General features: G+C 37.9%; 1 protein-coding gene across 2 annotated transcripts in view; it reads right to left on the bottom strand.

The window, feature by feature from the left end:
* The window catches only part of PDGFC (platelet derived growth factor C), a 119,003-nt gene that overhangs the window by 29,893 nt on the left and 71,911 nt on the right, over positions 1–17,199 (bottom strand). For both annotated transcript variants that reach the window (XM_038178673.2, XM_038178672.2), the window contains one exon: positions 2,093–2,273. In XM_038178673.2, coding sequence (XP_038034601.1) covers positions 2,093–2,273 — 181 coding nt within the window. The remainder of the gene's footprint in view (positions 1–2,092; positions 2,274–17,199) is intronic.

The raw sequence follows: 17,199 nt of genomic DNA, 5'->3' as shown, positions 1-17,199 counted from the left end.
TAAGAATTTCTGTGACAGGAAAGGGGCTGCTCTTGCCTGTTACATATGTGAGACAGAAAATAGCTTGGTTTCTGTAACAGTTTGTATGTGTACTTCTGATGCATGTAAACTTTATTAGAGGAAAAGAGGGACTAAAAAAATGCATCCTACAATCTCAGCTCTTTTTGCCTACTGAACAAATGTTCAGCGTTAACGATCTAAATATTTTGAAGATTAAAATTGTTTTGAATTGTTGATAATTTAAATCATAGAACCATAACATCATTTAGGTTGGAAAAGACCTCTAAGATCACCATATCCAACTGTTAACCTTGCACTGCCAAGTCTACTGCTAAGCCATGTCCCTCAGCACCACACCTTTTGAACACCTCCAGGGACAGTGACTCAGCCACTTTCCTGGGCAGCCTGTTACAATACTTCACGACCCTTTCAGTGAAGAAATTTTTCCTAAAATCCAACCTAAACCTCCCCTGGCACAACTTTAGGCTAAACTGAGTCCTGCATTGAAGATAATTATGCTTACATTTTGGTATTTTTAGGTGCATTTTTTTAATCCATTCCACAAAAATTGTATCATACACAAGTCAGATAGACATGTAGCAGATAGGATGTAATACTGGAGGGCACCTACAATGAAATCTGCCCTCAGCCCACACAAAGCATCTATTTATGGATTTTCTTTTACCATTTTCTAAAAGTAACATATTTATTACCTTCTGCTCTCTGGTATAAAAAGAGCTTAAACCCAGCCATACCCAAGCTGGTTTGCATGCCAACTGACATTTTATTTAATTTCAAAATTCATCATCTATCAGTCATACTATTCTACTAACAAAAGTGCCCAACTCACGAAAGAGACAATCATGGAGATCAAGCCCTTAATCATTTCAGGGATAATACTTAGTTAGGCCTAAATATTTACAAACATTTAGAGGAATACAACAAGAAATAGCATGTATATATACTACTACACTTCACTTACATCATCAGTATACTAAATGTATTAACTATAAGATTATGTGTTGTTGAATAAACGCACAGAATTATTCTATGCTTCTCCATAACTGAAGTTTTGCAAAGGAGGAAAAGAGGGGAAAATGCAAAGCAGCAGAAGCAGTAAGCAAGCCAAATGCATCAAGTGAAGCACATGTCAGTAACGTTAGAACATGGATTCTTTTGATCAATTTTTTATTGAGTTTGCAGATATTTCCAACCAACCAAATACCACAAACCACAAGATGACTTAGGAGATTCAAAAAGTGAATTATGAGGAATTTAAAAATATTCTTCACTCTCTTTAAATACAGAATATCTACTCTGTAAAAACACGTCAACTTCTGTTCCACTGCATCCTGATGCTTCAGAACATTATCTCATCCTCAAAAATCTATAAACATTGCTTTGCTATCAGAGATCTTTTACATTTTCTTTTTTTCTTTTTTCCCACCAAGTGACAAATTTGCTGATGGTTAAAATACCCATATTTTAGGCAGTGACTAGTGTTTAGTTCCTGTGAGTTGCAAGTGTTAACCAACATTCAAGAGAAGTCTAAAGTACATTTTTCAGGAAAAATGCAGTGGAAACTGAGTATTATGCATTTTCTACTTTATCACTATAGTAAAACAAAATAACAACTTTGTTTTTGAACCAGGTATAATCATTTGGCTGTGTATGAAGCAGCTGACTAACAAGAACATTAATTTCTTCAATCTTCTCTGTAACTTCCCAATGTCCTTTAAGTGTCATGCAGCTGATTTTTCTTATGCTGATTTTTCTTCTTCTCAAAGGAAAAAAAAAAAAGTGGCTTTTTTGCAGTACTGTATTAGGAATACAAACATTTTATTCAAGTTTCCACATAAACAACCAAGCCTACAACTTCCCAGTCCAAAGCCATCCAAGATGAACCACAAGAACACTTGGTTAGTTAAAAGGCAGAAACAAAATGTAAAATTCTGGAAGACAGATTATTCATTATTGTTATTATTGAGAAATAAACAGTAATTAATCCTAAACTTTTCAAAGATTCTTTTGAGCTACCACTTCAAAGATTTTGTTTTTCTGAAATGCACCAATCCTGAAACATGTTACTTACTGGCACAAGAAGTGTATAATGGATGCAGAATCCAGGTTGAGAAGGAAAATATTCATCAGACACAAATCTTATTCTGATCTGGTTTCCTTTGGAGATTTGTCTGCTTGGCACACTACTGGAACCACACCAGCGCCCTAAAACAGTGCCATCACTAGGCTCTTCAACTTCTACAAAGTCATACCTGAACAGAAAAGAAAATTACATGTTTATTTACTGGTAAATTTCTGTAAACTTCCTCGTTTAATAAACAGAGTGACTCTGTAGCTTGCATTTTTTATTATTTTTTTTAATGCTACAAGTATGCTATCAAAGCCAGCTATTTTAAACGTAGCTTCCAAGTTGCCACCGGCTTAAATACATAATAAAATCATGCAGTGAGGTTAAAAAAAATAAGAGCTAAGTTAGCATTTTGAACAGACCATGAGTACGACTGCTTGTTCCTTTTATGGGAAACAATTACAATATACAGGATAGGGCAGAATGAAGTCAGAGAAAAAACTGAAATTGCTTAAGCCTGGCATAGTAATTCATACTGCAATATCACTAGAAATATACTGCATGTTACCAGGGAAAATTCAGTGGCTTTTTGGTACTGAAACCTTGCCCTCTTGTAATAGCAGTGGTGAGCAGGCTCCAGGAGGTTAAGGTGGTTTAGGGAAACTTGGAAGCACATTTCAAGCTTATGCATATCCCAGTGAGACATTGGTGAAGCAAAGACCTAAATGTACCACGTGTCAGAAAGAACCTGCTATTTTGGTACTACTGACAAGAGATATATGGGTTGGGAGCTTTAAAAGAATGAAATGTACACGGTTTGATTTAGTTTCATTGGTTTTTAACGTGTGGTCTGAGTATCCCTGGGGATCCGTGAACTTCAAATAGCTCCATGAAAGGTAAGTAAGAAACGCCAGTCAGTTGTCATCCATAAGCTTAAATATGCCCCGCAAAGGTCCTCGCTTCCACTGCAGAATGTTTAGGGGCTTCTCAAGTCATAAAAACACTGAAAGCCACTGCTCTAGAAGGCATGTCTGGTTTTAATATTTTAACCTGTTTCATGTCAGTTCCCCAGCTGCCTACTGACAGAATAAACAGTAGGAATTTCAGTCACTTTTCCCCTGCTGGAGCTTGAAAAACTGTGAGCTGCAGCACTCAGAGAGGCTGAGGAAGGCAGGAGAGTGCTGGTGAGAGCACGGCTGGCTTTGGGAAGGCGACCGCTGCCGTTGCCCCGCTGCAGCCTGCTCGGGGGAAGCCTCCCCAGCTGCACTCTCTCTCAGGTCCTGCCATGCACTGGGGACACCCCTCATGGAAATCTAAACTGGTAAATATCCCTCGGTCCTTTCCGAGGGTACAGACAGACCTACTTCTGATGACAGCAAACATCCACACTCTGAAAAGGAAAACACACACACGCACTCTGCCAAACACGCCGAGCAACGTGAAAATTATTACCTTAAACGTTTTGTATTGAAGCTTTTTCTTGATATTTTTTTTTTCAGTAAAGCTAATCTTTATAATGATTCCCAGTTCCCTAGTTAGACAGAAGGCAATAAATTCTTGTGTTGCATGTTTGTGCAAGACTGACTTGCACATTTATTATCTCCATTTAAAGGACCAGTATTTTTTCCACTTAATTAGAAATGAATGCAATGAATATGCTCATTAACTGTGTTCAAAATGTATTACTGCCATGTACCACAGTTTTAAATCTTTGTTGAACTTATGATACTAATTACTTCATCACCATCTTTTTTTTTTTTTTTCCCCCAAACCACTAATTCCTTTAACTGATCCGCCAATGTTTTTACTTTATGATCAGGTATACAACATATCACAAAGGCAACTTGTACATTAATTGCACTAAGATTTCTGAGTTCACCATATTTATCAAATTGATTTTGCGCACTAAATTTTATTTTATTTCTTAAGATCGGGTTACAAAATTTCCAACAATAACCACCTTTTTATTTTTCTAGTTAAAAGTAGCAAATAACTCTAACTACTTTCTGATTTGTAAGGAGTGAGTAAGTTAATTATTATGTTTATCAACTTAAGCTTAAGATGTTTGGGGGTTCAGCCATAGTACAGGCATCAGTGCTGCTACCACAACGTACAACTTTCTGCTGCTTCCACTGGTCTAATGTGGCCCCTGAAGTAAAAGAAAAATTCAAATTCCATAGTTTAAACTCTAATTCTATTAGTTGAGACATAAGTTAGAGGACATTCTGAAACCCCCCCCAAAAATTCAGCTTTCTGAAAAACACACCAGGTCCAGATAACTCTGTTTCTCTGTGTGTTTTTTAACTTCAGTCATTCTCTCCTTGATCTCTGTATGTGGTATTTGTCAGCAATCTGTCTTTTGTAATCATAATCATTTCCAATTTTTTCAGTGTTATCAGTCCCACGTTGGCCGTGTTGTTTCTCAGTCACCCTCTCCCACCCTAACACCCTTTTGACCCTCAGAAACCCACTTGTTTCCAAGGGATCGATCCAGACGTACCCTCAGCACTTTACAGCACTCACAAGTTCTGCACCCAAGTGTGCACAACTGCCGAAATCCCTGTTTGAAGGATTTACTAAAACCTACTTTATAAGCCAATCAAACATAACTTTCTCATGGCAACTTGATACAGTGCATACAGCACTAAGTGGTTTACAGTGATTGTTCCCTTTCTCTAAAGTCTCCCTCAGGACATGTAGATGATTTATGGGTTTTGTTGTTTTGCCTTTTTCATTTGTTTGTTCAACAAACAGGTTTGGTGCTTGTAGACAAAGTTTCTGTTTTCAAAAGCAAATATGAGATATGAGTACTGGTTTCTTATTTCTGGACACAGATGTAGGCATATCTTTAGGAACTTAGTCTACATCAACAAAAAAGAGAGACTCTCACACATTTCCTGGACATCATGACACTTTTAGCCCCTAACTTTATTCCCATCAGTTATCTAGGTTGAATGTGCTGCAAGAGACTGCCAAAAGGATCTTTTGTGCACCTGAGAATCCCTAGCACATGTTGACTGAAGTTTGAACTTGCTGTGAAACACAACAAAATAAAGAGGTTTGGATGCTTTAGTGTTTACAAGACTGCTGTGCACAGTGCTGCAGCATTGTGTCACAGGTCTAAAGAGTGGCAGGGCCATCATAGCCATTAAAATTATCTCCCCATAAAGAGAAGCTTCTCCTCAAAAAGCAAGAAAAGCAGGATAAATAATCTAGAATTGAAAATACATTTTCTACTTGTAATGGAGTTAAAAAAAAAAAAAAAAAAAAAAAATCCTTCCTTTTCGTGCAGCGTACAAACCAGAAAACCCAAAATTCTTTGGCACAATGACTAAAAAAAATGCTCTTGTGCTGCATCTATGTTCGATACATTACTTAAATATTAAACTTGAGTAGTCTCATCTACTTTCCCATGATGAAAGATGCTTTTGCCCTTAGTCACAATGTCGATAATGCCCTCCCAGATATCTGATGCAGAATGTGTATTCCTCTTCCCTAAGGCTGAGATGCCCAGGACCCTGAATTGCATTAAAAACCTGAACAAAACAATTTATTTGAAAGGGACAAAGAAGCAATGTAAGGAGCTCTGAACTTCAATGCCTTTCCAACCAGGAAATATATTTTCCAAGGGAATGTGTTTTCCTCTCCTTTCTCTATTTTTCTGTGGTTTGCACTGTCATTTGCTAAACGTTTTCTGACAGGCTGTTTACTTTGGCTTACAGTTTTGTGACCTTTGCGCAGCCTCCCTCTGCCTTCAGAATCCCACAAATATATCAATGAATGTAAGGTGCAGAAACCCACATGGTAAAACATTTTGTTGTATCAGTGACACTGGATCTTTCCATTTCAAATAGATGTGCTAGACAAAAATCTAGTACACCCATCAGAACAGCTTGAGAAAAGTGAAATTTATTTTACCTTTCCCATTTGATAAGCACTGAATTCTTTTTTTTTTTTAATTAAGAAAAAGGAAGTTGATAACAGTCCCTGTCATTTTTTTCCCCTGTGGGATGCTGCATTATTTCTCTTTCAGTTTGTTTTAAAGCATATGGAATTTCAAGGTTTTCCTGGTGACAGCAAAATAAAATACCTACCTCAGACTTGGGCCAAAAGCATCCAAGGTATTCTGGCAGTTCACCAGACAAACTGTTACTGAACAGAACTTAGATGGTTTATATTTGGGCAGCTTCAGTTTTGGAAACAATGGAAATTACTAAAAACTGTCATAACGAAAATACTGTTTTTATCTTTTTCCAAACCAAATTTTGTAAGGAAAGTTTCTGTGTCCTCTTCCTCTGCCATTAGTATTTAAAATAATTTTCATTTTTATTACTGAAATATTTAAATTTCCTATGGAATAGAATTTTTAGTTTCCATCATTCAAGCTAGACTGCATGGCTGTATAGACAGAAGTGTCAAGGTGCTGGCAAAACCTCATGTGGTCTTCACCTCTTAGATCACTTAAATCACAGCTGCAAGTAATCATACTGTTCTTTGTGAAATAAAAGAAAGAAAGAGAGAAAAAGAGAGAGAACAAGAGAACGAAAGAGAGAGAAAGAGAGAGAAAGAGAGAGAGAGAGAGAGAAAGAAAGAAAGAAAGAAAGAAAGAAAGAAAGAAAGAAAGAAAGAAAGAAAGAAAGAGAGAAAGAGAAAGAAAAAAGAAAAGAAAAAAAGGGAAGGGGAAAAGGCCAAGCATTTAGCTTGAAGGGTTTCTTTTATTATTATATTTATTTTTTAAAGTTTGCCTGCCTCACTTGTAATAAATTCTGGAAGCCTTCGTTAAGCAACATAGATCTCCAGTAACACTTTATTGGGAAAATTCATGTTTATTTGGGTGGAAAAGGGAATGCTGGGGCATGACAGAGGCAGTCAGGTCCATGGTATCTAACAGCAGACCCGATCTGTCTAACCAGCCTTGTTGTTGCCCATAGATCGATACATCGTAAATCTCCAGCAAAAATGGATGATGAGACATGAAGAATGAAAAGCTCATGATAAAGAGCAGAGAAAATGTGAGGACACTTAGGAGAAGCTCTTTGCTGTTACCCTTACTGCCGCTCCCTCAAAGGTAGTTTTCCTTAAACACTGAGGCTCAGACAAACAAGATACTTCATGTGAAATAAAAATCAAAATGAGATAAGAAATCAAACAGTTAGTTACAGTACAGGCACTTCTGCACTATTTTTCAATTTGTGTGAGAGGAAATCTTACTTTTTGTAATTTTTTCCTCTGATGTGGCCACACAGTAAAACCACCTGCCACCCAAATTTGCAAGCTTTGGAATGGTTATTGAATTTGTTTGCATTCCAAGTGCATTAATTTACTTCATACTGTTTTGCATTTATCGCCAGTACACCATGGTCACCTGAAGAACCATGGACTGGAAAGGACTGGCCCATCAGTCCACCAAGAAGTAAACGCAAAGTTCCTGAAATCACAAACCTCTAAGGGCACACATCTGTGCAAGTTCACAATTAATAACTCAACTCACCACCCAGGTGGCAGAGGAAAAAACTTTTCTATCACAGAAAGCAAAACTTCCAGGAGGAAGGGAAGGGAGAGGGCTCACTGTCTGAAGTGCTGACCCTGTGGCAGCATCTCAGCGCAGCGTAAAACTTCAGTAAATCTGATCCCACTCTGCCTTAACAGAAAATTTTGACTGGGGGCTACTTCGAGCAACAGTAACAAAAGGATATTGGAAGAAAACTCTCTGTCAAAGACTACCAGATAGAAAATTTTTAATATTTAAAATACTTTCTCTCCATCATGTATTTCCAAAAGGAAGCTCTAAAAAAAAAAAAAGGCTCCAAAAGCATAGGACTCCAGAGCATTGGCAATTCCCCTCAGCCTTCATCCTTCATCAAGGAGGACTTGGAAGTGCCTTCGCTTTGCAAAGGTTGCAGATTATCCAACAGTTGAGAAATGAGTCACGTTCCACGTAGCAGCTGACAATTTCTGTCGTGCTTGATGTTTTAACGTAAAAACAGAAAAGATGTAGACACAGTAATGATTTGACATGCAATAAACTTCCACAGTTGTAACTGTATTTGCTGATCCTACACATACTGTGTTTTAATGGTCACTGTTAAGAAACAGCATACCCAGAAATAATCCAAATAAATAAGTGATGAGGTCAGCTTTTCATTCTCAGAAAATGATGTTTAATTATACACAAGCATCACTTGCAGCCAATACGGCAAATGAGTATATTATATAAAAAAACAAGTATCCTGCCATGCCTACATTTTCCATGAAATGAAGACACTCAAGGTATAAACAGAGAACATTTCTAACTGCCATTCACCAAATATGGATTGTAGTTTCTGCGCCAACCTACTCTGAATACATCTATTTTAGAATATGCAGCACTGTACGCTAGGAAGTGCCTTATGGAAACACAGATTCATTCACAAATGTTATAGGGTTGCCATGGTTCTCTCTAATCTTTTCTCATACTGATTAGTAACAGCCTGAAGCTCCTACCATAATCGCACAACTCCTTTGGTATCCTACCTATCCTTTGGTAACCTACCTTGTTATTTAGGATACATTAAAAAAAAAAAAAATTAATCTTTAGATTTCAGTTTTCTTCCCCTTCATTCACTGTATGCACTCATATTCCAAGTGGTTTACATTTACAATGCTGCAAGCAAAAGGGAAAAATGAGACAGGGCTTAAACCCCAGATTTCTACTCTTCGAACAGCTGAATGTTTTTTGTGAAAAGGATGCACTGGTTGTTCGATTTCAATTAACTGTTGCATAACCACACCGCTGCCTACCAGAAAATGCTTCCGTTTTCTGTGGATCTGCTGAAAACTTGGGGCAGCATGTGAAGCTGAGACACCTACTGTTTGTAGGGTAGCTGTTGCCACTTGGTGACAACACACTGGATGGAGAAAAAAACAACTGCTGAAAGCATGTCTTTGCCTTGATGAATAGCACTTTGGCACACAAACACATTCAAAGAATAAAGCCCGACTGGTACCTACATGCACTGGTAAGTGCTTGAGCATCTCCAGCTGAAGCCCATGAATACCACGGACCAAAGGTAACTTTTGCCTTCTGGGGAGAAAAGGGCATTAGCTCTAAACCAAAACAATTCTGCATTCAGAAAGCAACTCTGTAATTATTTAAGCATATGTTAAACTTGTCATACAGATCAAATATGTACTTTCAGGAATACAGCAACCACAAAATTCAGTCCTAGATAGCCTGTGCCACAACCTAATTTGTACTTCTATAACTTCTACTGATACTTTTTTCTCCGTCACTTGAATAAGTATCCTAGGATACAGAAGATGATACTATAATCATGCATATAAAGAGTGGACATAAGAAAGGAAGAAGATGGTTTCCCAACTGTTCCTTTTAAAAGACTGATTCCATCTAAAATACAAGAAATAAAAAAAAAAAATTAAAAAAAAATCCACCAAAGCCAAGAAGTCACATGGATTTTTTTCCTTAGTAATACTTACCTACTATTCCTCTGTAAACCCTAAAGAGCATTTTAGCTTGGGAATCGTTTTAGCTTAGTGATCATAAAAATCACATGTTCTTTCTACACAGATTAGTATTTTGTACAAAACCAACAACACTAATGGTGCTCAGAGTTCATATTGACAGTCAATGTTGTAAAGAATTCTTTCCAGTCTACTGTAAGCTTCTACCTGTACTCACACTGTTCACCACAGTGTGTACCTCTTTCAGCTTCTCTGAACCTATGATTATGTTTTTCTGTCTTTTTTTTTTTTTTTCTAGCAGCATTTTCAATATTTAGTCTAGTATCCTGAATGGTAATTTTTCCTTTATGCATAACCCTTATATCTGGAAATGCACCTTTGGCTCCGGTCAATGATATATTCAAGAGTAAATTTTAGAAAACACCAACAAAGACGTTCCTAAAGGACATTTTAAGCTTGTGAGGGGCAGTGCAGGCAACACCCCTTCCCTCCAGCACCCCCAATGACACAGCAGCGTTACCCCTCTCTTCCCTTTCCCTCCTTCCTGGCTGCCTCAATGGAATATTTACGTGTATTTAAATTAAAACACTTATTTCTTTTGTTCAGTGATGCAGTTACATATGGTCTCCTGCCTGCTACAGTAGCACGCAGGATTTACCAATCCAGCGCAGACCATTTATCACAAAGTCCAATATCCTGCTTCAGGACAGGCTCATAATTGCTACTTGAAAAGAAAGTGAAAAATCTCTGTAATGTAACTGAGGAGTTGCAAAATACTGCACAAGGCAGAAAAAAACTGTCTCCAACCCTAGCAGGAGATCAGTTTACACCTAAAGCATGAGCGGAGTTTCCTCTCACTTTGGTTTATACCTAGTTATAAGTTTATGGTCATAAAATTATGCAGACCTACTTTTAATCCATCCACAGCATATGAATCAGAGGCTTGTATGAAACGGTATTTCCTAATAATTGCTGCTAGTTTACTGGTCTCCCTGTTCTTGTTAGTGTCAGAAAGGGGAAGAGATCTATTTAGTTGACCTTGTGAACACCCCAGGACACTCACACATGATCATCTATCCTTTTTCAGGATAAGTAATCCCGCTTTTTGCACTCTCACATGCATCTTCTCCAATATCCTGATGATCTGACAGCAACAGATTAATGTAAATTGTATTATATACTTGCTGGTGCTGCTCCCTAACTACAACTTAATTTGAACAACTTTGTTAAAATGTTGATGCTAGGCAAAGAAGGCAACCGCAGTGTGTAGTGAGAGGGAGTGAGGGAATGAAGAAAACAAAAGGAGGAAGAGACGGGGAGAGAAAATAAAAAATAAAATTTTTAAAAAAGCTGAGTAACAGGTGAGGAAACAACTGTCTGCCTCGGAATAGGAGAGTAGGAATGCTGATGCTATTCCTACTGATGAGGCAGGAGAAAGCTGCCCATAAATCTGACAGCGAGCCTATGGGCTTAACCATACTTAGACTTCCAGTAACCAGAAAAAAACAACACGGGGAGGAGAGCATGCTACGCACAAACTGAAATGCTGAGATGCCACCCATGGTAACTTCATCTTGCGCTGCGGGGCCTGTCTTTGTAGCTTGCCTTTCTCTTGACACCGGGGACCAAGGAGAAGCACGCTGGTAAGTGCAGGTGGCTGCACGGTGTGCCCCCATCCTGCAGCCCGGGCAGCCACGCAGCGCTCCCAGCACTCACTTACTTCTATCTGTTCATGAGCAGCAGGGAGGGAGCGGGGGAACTCCATCAACAGTAATTGTTCCCAGAGCACCCCAGACAGAAGCAAGACCCGGCAGTGCCACGCTCGTTTTCAAAGAAAATAACTTCAGCCCACGCCGTCAGAAACAGAGCCAACTACGGTAACGTGAAACAATTTTAGAAGCAATAAATTAGGATTAGGATCGTTTACAAAAATATTTTGATACTGTGGACACAGTTTACTTTATTCAAACAGTTTGCTTGAGATTGAGAGGACCAGGAAGGAATTTTAAGGAGCCTAAAATGTTTTCTAAGTCAATGAGTGTAGTCTCTGGTGTGAAAAAGGAGTAAGGGATTATGTCAACTGCCCACTCGTCAGCAATCACTCTCCTAACACTCAACTGGGCTGTGAAAATAGATTTTAAATTACTTGTGAAATAATAGCCATTATAGGGTCCTGTAGCAATGGCAGATTCTAAAAACGAACACTGGATTTACATTAACAGAGGAAAAATGTGGGTGGGCAAGAATGCCATCACAGCCCCTAGGTTTGTGCAGCATGTGCTCCTGATCGTGGCATGCCAGATCCGTTGCCCTCCCATTCGGACCAGGGAAGCTCCTTGTTCTAACTCCCTCTGTCTTCATGAGCTTTGATTTGCATAGAGAGTACAGTTTTGCAGCTATAAACCACTGCTGTGGAACCAAGTGTAATCTTTCAGAAACTTAAGAACTGTGTTTTATAGAGCGGTTTCAGTTATAACTGTACTATACTTTGGTCTTCAAGTTTTTAATCTTCTTTTACTGTCTTTGATGTCTGCTTTGTTACATTTACAAAATTGTTATCACACAAATGGTATCCAGCAACTTTTAATATGCAGTAGAGAACCTAAAAGAATGCTTATAATTAGAAGCTTTATAATTAGAAGCCAAGTTCAGATTACAAAATCTGGTATTATTTTTGTCTCGTGCCATGAGTTTAATCATGATTGTTTTTCCTTTCTGTGAATCCATCTACTTTGAGTGTACTGCGGAGGTTCAGCAGGGCAGGAGCTTAGGAAAGGCTTCACTCAACCTTGACCAGTCCAGAGCTTCCACCAACTGCAGCCTCTGCTGGGCATAGTACACACCTCTGCCAGCATCAACTACTGGCAGAAATTAAACAGCAAAATGGGAACAGCTGAAAGATGAGTTACTGTACAAGTGATCACTTAGTAATCAAAGAGACAATTTTACTGGAACCATGGGAAAGGCAAAAGAAAGTCCTTTCTAAAGTAAATAAATAACAGGAACCACAATTGTGTCCAATGAATGCAGAATAAGAAACATTTTTCCTTGTATTTAATTTCAGAAATGTGCCTAATCCAGACATACAGAAACAGATCCATTTACTTCTTTTGATGCAGAAAAACCCTCATTTTTTTCTACAAAACATAAGAAAGCAGGATGCACAAGTGTATTGGATTCCTCTGCATTCATTAAATTGAAATTATATTGCTACAATTGAACTCATATGAAAGAAATAACCTCTGCAGTACTGATCTTCTTTCTTTTTATGTAAAAGAACAAGTTTTGGATAAACAAAGAACTCTGGCCCCAAATTAATTTAAATTCTTAAAAACTTTGATTCCTACAGCCCATTCTCATCCTCCCTTTGAATCAATTCAGCATTTAAGCCTCTCTTGAAATGGTACCACTATTCAGTTGTCTCGCATCAACTGGAACAAGCGACTAAAAATCAACAACAAAAAATCAATCACCAGAGAAATTACTCCACCTTAACTGAAGTTTCATGGCATTTTCTACACATTGTTCCTAAAATGCCACCTTCCTGCCAGCCGTAAAACCTTTATGTTGCTACCAAGGACTTCAGCTTAAATCACTCGTTTCATAACATTTTTTTCCTATCAGTATTTCAATTAATCTAAGGCACTTGAATACTAGAACTCATCCTGGCCATTTAAATTATATAACCCTGTTTCAAACTTTGAATAAAAATAATTAACAAGGAATTTATATGTTGGGGGGAAAGAAGGGTAAAAAGGAATTGTGTATTGAAGAATGACAGCTCATATGCTTTTTTTTTATGTATATAATTTCAGCTATTGATGGAATAGCTCCTATCCAAATAGATCTGAATGTAGAACACAGCTACAATGAATTTTAACTTTAAAATGATTTTACTTTTGCTGAACTTGTTATATAGATAGTGATGAAGGAGACATTTAAGTATCACAGATAAGTACAATCATCTAAGCAGAACCCTATGTCATCTATGTACACAGAATATCATAAGGACTAGTTGGCTACAGTTAAACACATTGAAATTCCAATGCAATGGTGGTAAGAGCTTTAAGATCTTCACTGTAACACATCTGAAGCCTTAGAGATTCTAGGGGTACTCCTCACTGTTTTCTGAATTTTCAAATAGAGGTGGCAGCAGCAATTCCTCTAACCTTGAAATGATAAAGCCCAGCTACTTAGTGACATGGGTCACCATGAACATTGTCTGCACCCATTCCTCTTTAAATACCGTTATTTAAAGGTCTTTGTCCAGTTATTCAATGCCAACTTGAACTTTGTACCTACCAAAGGGACTTCACCCTCTGTAATCACAGTTTCTTGAAATAAAAATGTCTGTCAGAAGCATTTAGGACTGTCAGACAGCAAGGACATGTCAAATGTTGAGAGGATGTATTTCATTTGGAATCTACGCTTGATAGTTTGTTCTTAGCACATACATGTGCGTTAATACTGCCACTACAATGTTCTCAAAGCAAAAACAAATAATATGAGGTTGGTTTTTGTTTGTTTTGTTTTCCCTGCTGCAGATCCCAGAAGAAAAAGATGCTGGATTTATTGTTTCATGCACATGCTGTTGATGCAGTTAGGTGCTTCCAAGATGTGGGCCAAACAGAAGTGAAGCATCAATCATCTTTTTTTTACTGAATCACACTGGAGCTGCAGCTATGCATTTGTATTTTACTCTACAGGTTAGATGGAGAGATAATGTTGTAATCACAAGAAAGGAAGCTCCATGTGCTCTAAGTTACTCATTGGGTCTTATATTACATGGAAAGCTCCCTTTAGAAGATTATGTAACAAAATGTTTAGTCTTTTTATTGTGTTTACCGTAACTCACCACTGCACAGCATGCATCTGACATAATTTATGTCAAAAAGACAGCTAAGCAAATGTTTTCCTTCTTCATAGCCACTGACTACGGATAATGTCTTTATATTTCTTCTAAATACACTTGTACACTTGTATATCTTCAAAATTTTAACCCTTATCAACACTTTCCTATCACTACATTCAATAGGAACACATAGGATTGATTAAGCAGTTTGGCTGATGGTTTCTACCAAAGACCTTTGATGTTCCCAGAATAGAAGGGAGTAGCTGGGGTGCAGTTCAGTCAAGCAGCTCTCAGAAACGTCATGGAAAGGAGAGGTAGTGAATTTATTGCACATGGCTCTGCATCTTAAAGCATCATCTTAAGTAACCTCAGAGGAAGAACATTCCTGGCTTAAAGAGTTAATTATTTAATTTCATGTGAAAAGAGTGCAAGAGCCACAGTACGACTCAAAGATTTTATACCATGTTACCACTGACAGCTTCCTTCGGTTTCCTAATTTTCTTCAGGCAAACGTTCAACATATTGCACATTAACTAGAGAAGTTTGGGGGGTTCTTTCAAAACTTTTATAGTTCTGTAGGTGAAGCATTTACCTGCATCAACAGATTCACATTTGCAGCTGCCAAAAGCCTCAACCAACAACAAAGAAAAGCCTACAGAACAGACTACAGTTCATATTTGGAGTTATTAAAGGACTGAAGAGACATGGAAATGAATATACCTATCCTAAAATGAAGATGATGTTCAGGTGACATCGAGTATTCAACAGTCTGTCAGTTCCACATTCCACTTGTATATTGTAATCCATATAATCTTATCTACAGTAATTGCACTTTGGATTTGAGACACATTTCTCTTTTATTAGATATAATAAAAGTCAAACAGACTGAAATCACCTGATAATTAGAAAGAACAGCTGCCGCCACCACTGAGATGAACAACTGTTCCCATTCTGTGCACAGCAAGAGTGAGTTTGGCACACATTACTAATGTAGGCAGGATATTTTTTTTCTTTTCTTATTGCAGTTTTGTGATGTAACTCTGCGATGCACAACCTAGTTACAACATCAGACTGCCTGGTAAAGGCAAGCGTAGCATACAGGGATAAAAGCTTTGTGATAAATGCCTCTGTGTCAGGAAGGCACGGATATAGATTTCCTCCATGAAGACCATGTATGTTCTCAGAGAAAGAAATCAACAATTCCAGAAACAAGCAACAATTGAGCAAAAAATCAGTCCCTCCTGGTCAAGGAGAGTTACAGCACCTCCCTGATGATAGGAGCTGTCAGGCACAGAAGTCTAATGGCCTAATGATTAAAACAGCGTTGAGGGGCTAGCATCATGAAAATAATGAACTGTCACATCAGCAAAAGAAGAGTTGCTTTTCTTCACCAGAAAAGCTGGACATGCAGAATGTAAATCCAGTATGTCTTTGCTAGCTAGAAATTCCCTTATGTAAGGAAAATTTACCAGCAGTTCTGTCATCTGAACAACACTCCATGAAACAGCTAGGAGACTGCGTCCTTCTTTTGTATTTGTTTTGCTTGGTGGGGAATTGTCTGTTCATAACTTTTTTTTCAAATCAAAGCACACAAGGTGAAATCAAAGTGCACAAGACCGAATTGACTTTAATATTGCAGAGATGTATGTACCCATACCATCAACAAAATAACCTAAATCTATTCAGAAATAAATGCACGGATCTAGTTTCCACATAAAAAATTAAACACGGAGTAGAAAATAGCCATGCAGGATCATTCTGATCCAGGTTCAGGAAGCTACTTAAAGTGGAGGCTAAACTGGTACCTTCAAGGTATCTGCAAAGTGTTATGCTCGTTCTAGATGAAAAGACTGCACAGAATAGCTAAAGTGTTGGAACTGACTTTTGGGAAATCCAAATGCAGAGGCCACGCCAGTCAGATGTAGGCTTCTAGCCACAGAAACAGACAAAAATTTTGCCAAAGCTTCAGGATGCATCCAGGACATTTCTTACCTATCATTGTTTTCTTGTTATAGAACAAGCAAAAGAAGTGTTTTATATGGCTAGATGGGCTTTTGTTTTACTTTTCCCCCTATGTATGAGCAATATTGGAATGACTGATATTTAAGAAGCTTTTAATTATCTTAAACAAAGATACTCCAGTGTATACTCTCAGTGGTCAGATAAACTGACACTATAGAGCCCTACTACCTACAGAGAAGGCTTTTGCATTACACGGAACATGCATCTTGAGAAGCAGGTAGAAGAACTGAGAATATGGGACAAGGACTACTGTAGGTGACACATTAAGTCCTGTCATACACTTCAGAAGGGGGAGAAAGAAAGCCTGTTACAAACTGCAGGATGTTGGAAAGAAAGCCTACCATCTCTGCACTGCAGATTTTACCTGGTTTCAGTCATAGGCTAGAACTATAGGATCAGGCCACTGTAAGCTCTAGAGTTACACTCACAATAACACATTAAATGTCATACTTTTTTTTTTTTTTTCTTTCTTTGTCACATAAACTTGGCTTTGGAGAAACTGTTGAGTACTCTGCAGAAACAATACTGATTTGTGCCTTTCAAGAAGGCAGAAACACAGTGGAGTCATAAATAGCATGGGATGCAGTTAAAAACCCTTAGCTTTTCCACAGAAAGTACTGGAAAGACATTAAAATAATTTTACTAAGCACTACAACAGCTAAGAAATACAAGACATTACTTATAAAGAGATACTATTGTGATAACTTCATAACTACTGATAATGCAGTAACTTAATTGGCTTGTGTAAATTGTTTTACACAATTAAACTCTGCAC

The sequence above is a fragment of the Anas platyrhynchos genome, chromosome 4 (assembly GCF_047663525.1).
Source record: "Anas platyrhynchos isolate ZD024472 breed Pekin duck chromosome 4, IASCAAS_PekinDuck_T2T, whole genome shotgun sequence".
In the NCBI taxonomy this organism is placed as follows: domain Eukaryota; kingdom Metazoa; phylum Chordata; class Aves; order Anseriformes; family Anatidae; genus Anas; species Anas platyrhynchos.
Note: the sequence above shows the minus strand (reverse complement) of the source record. Positions and strands in the feature narration are given on the sequence as shown.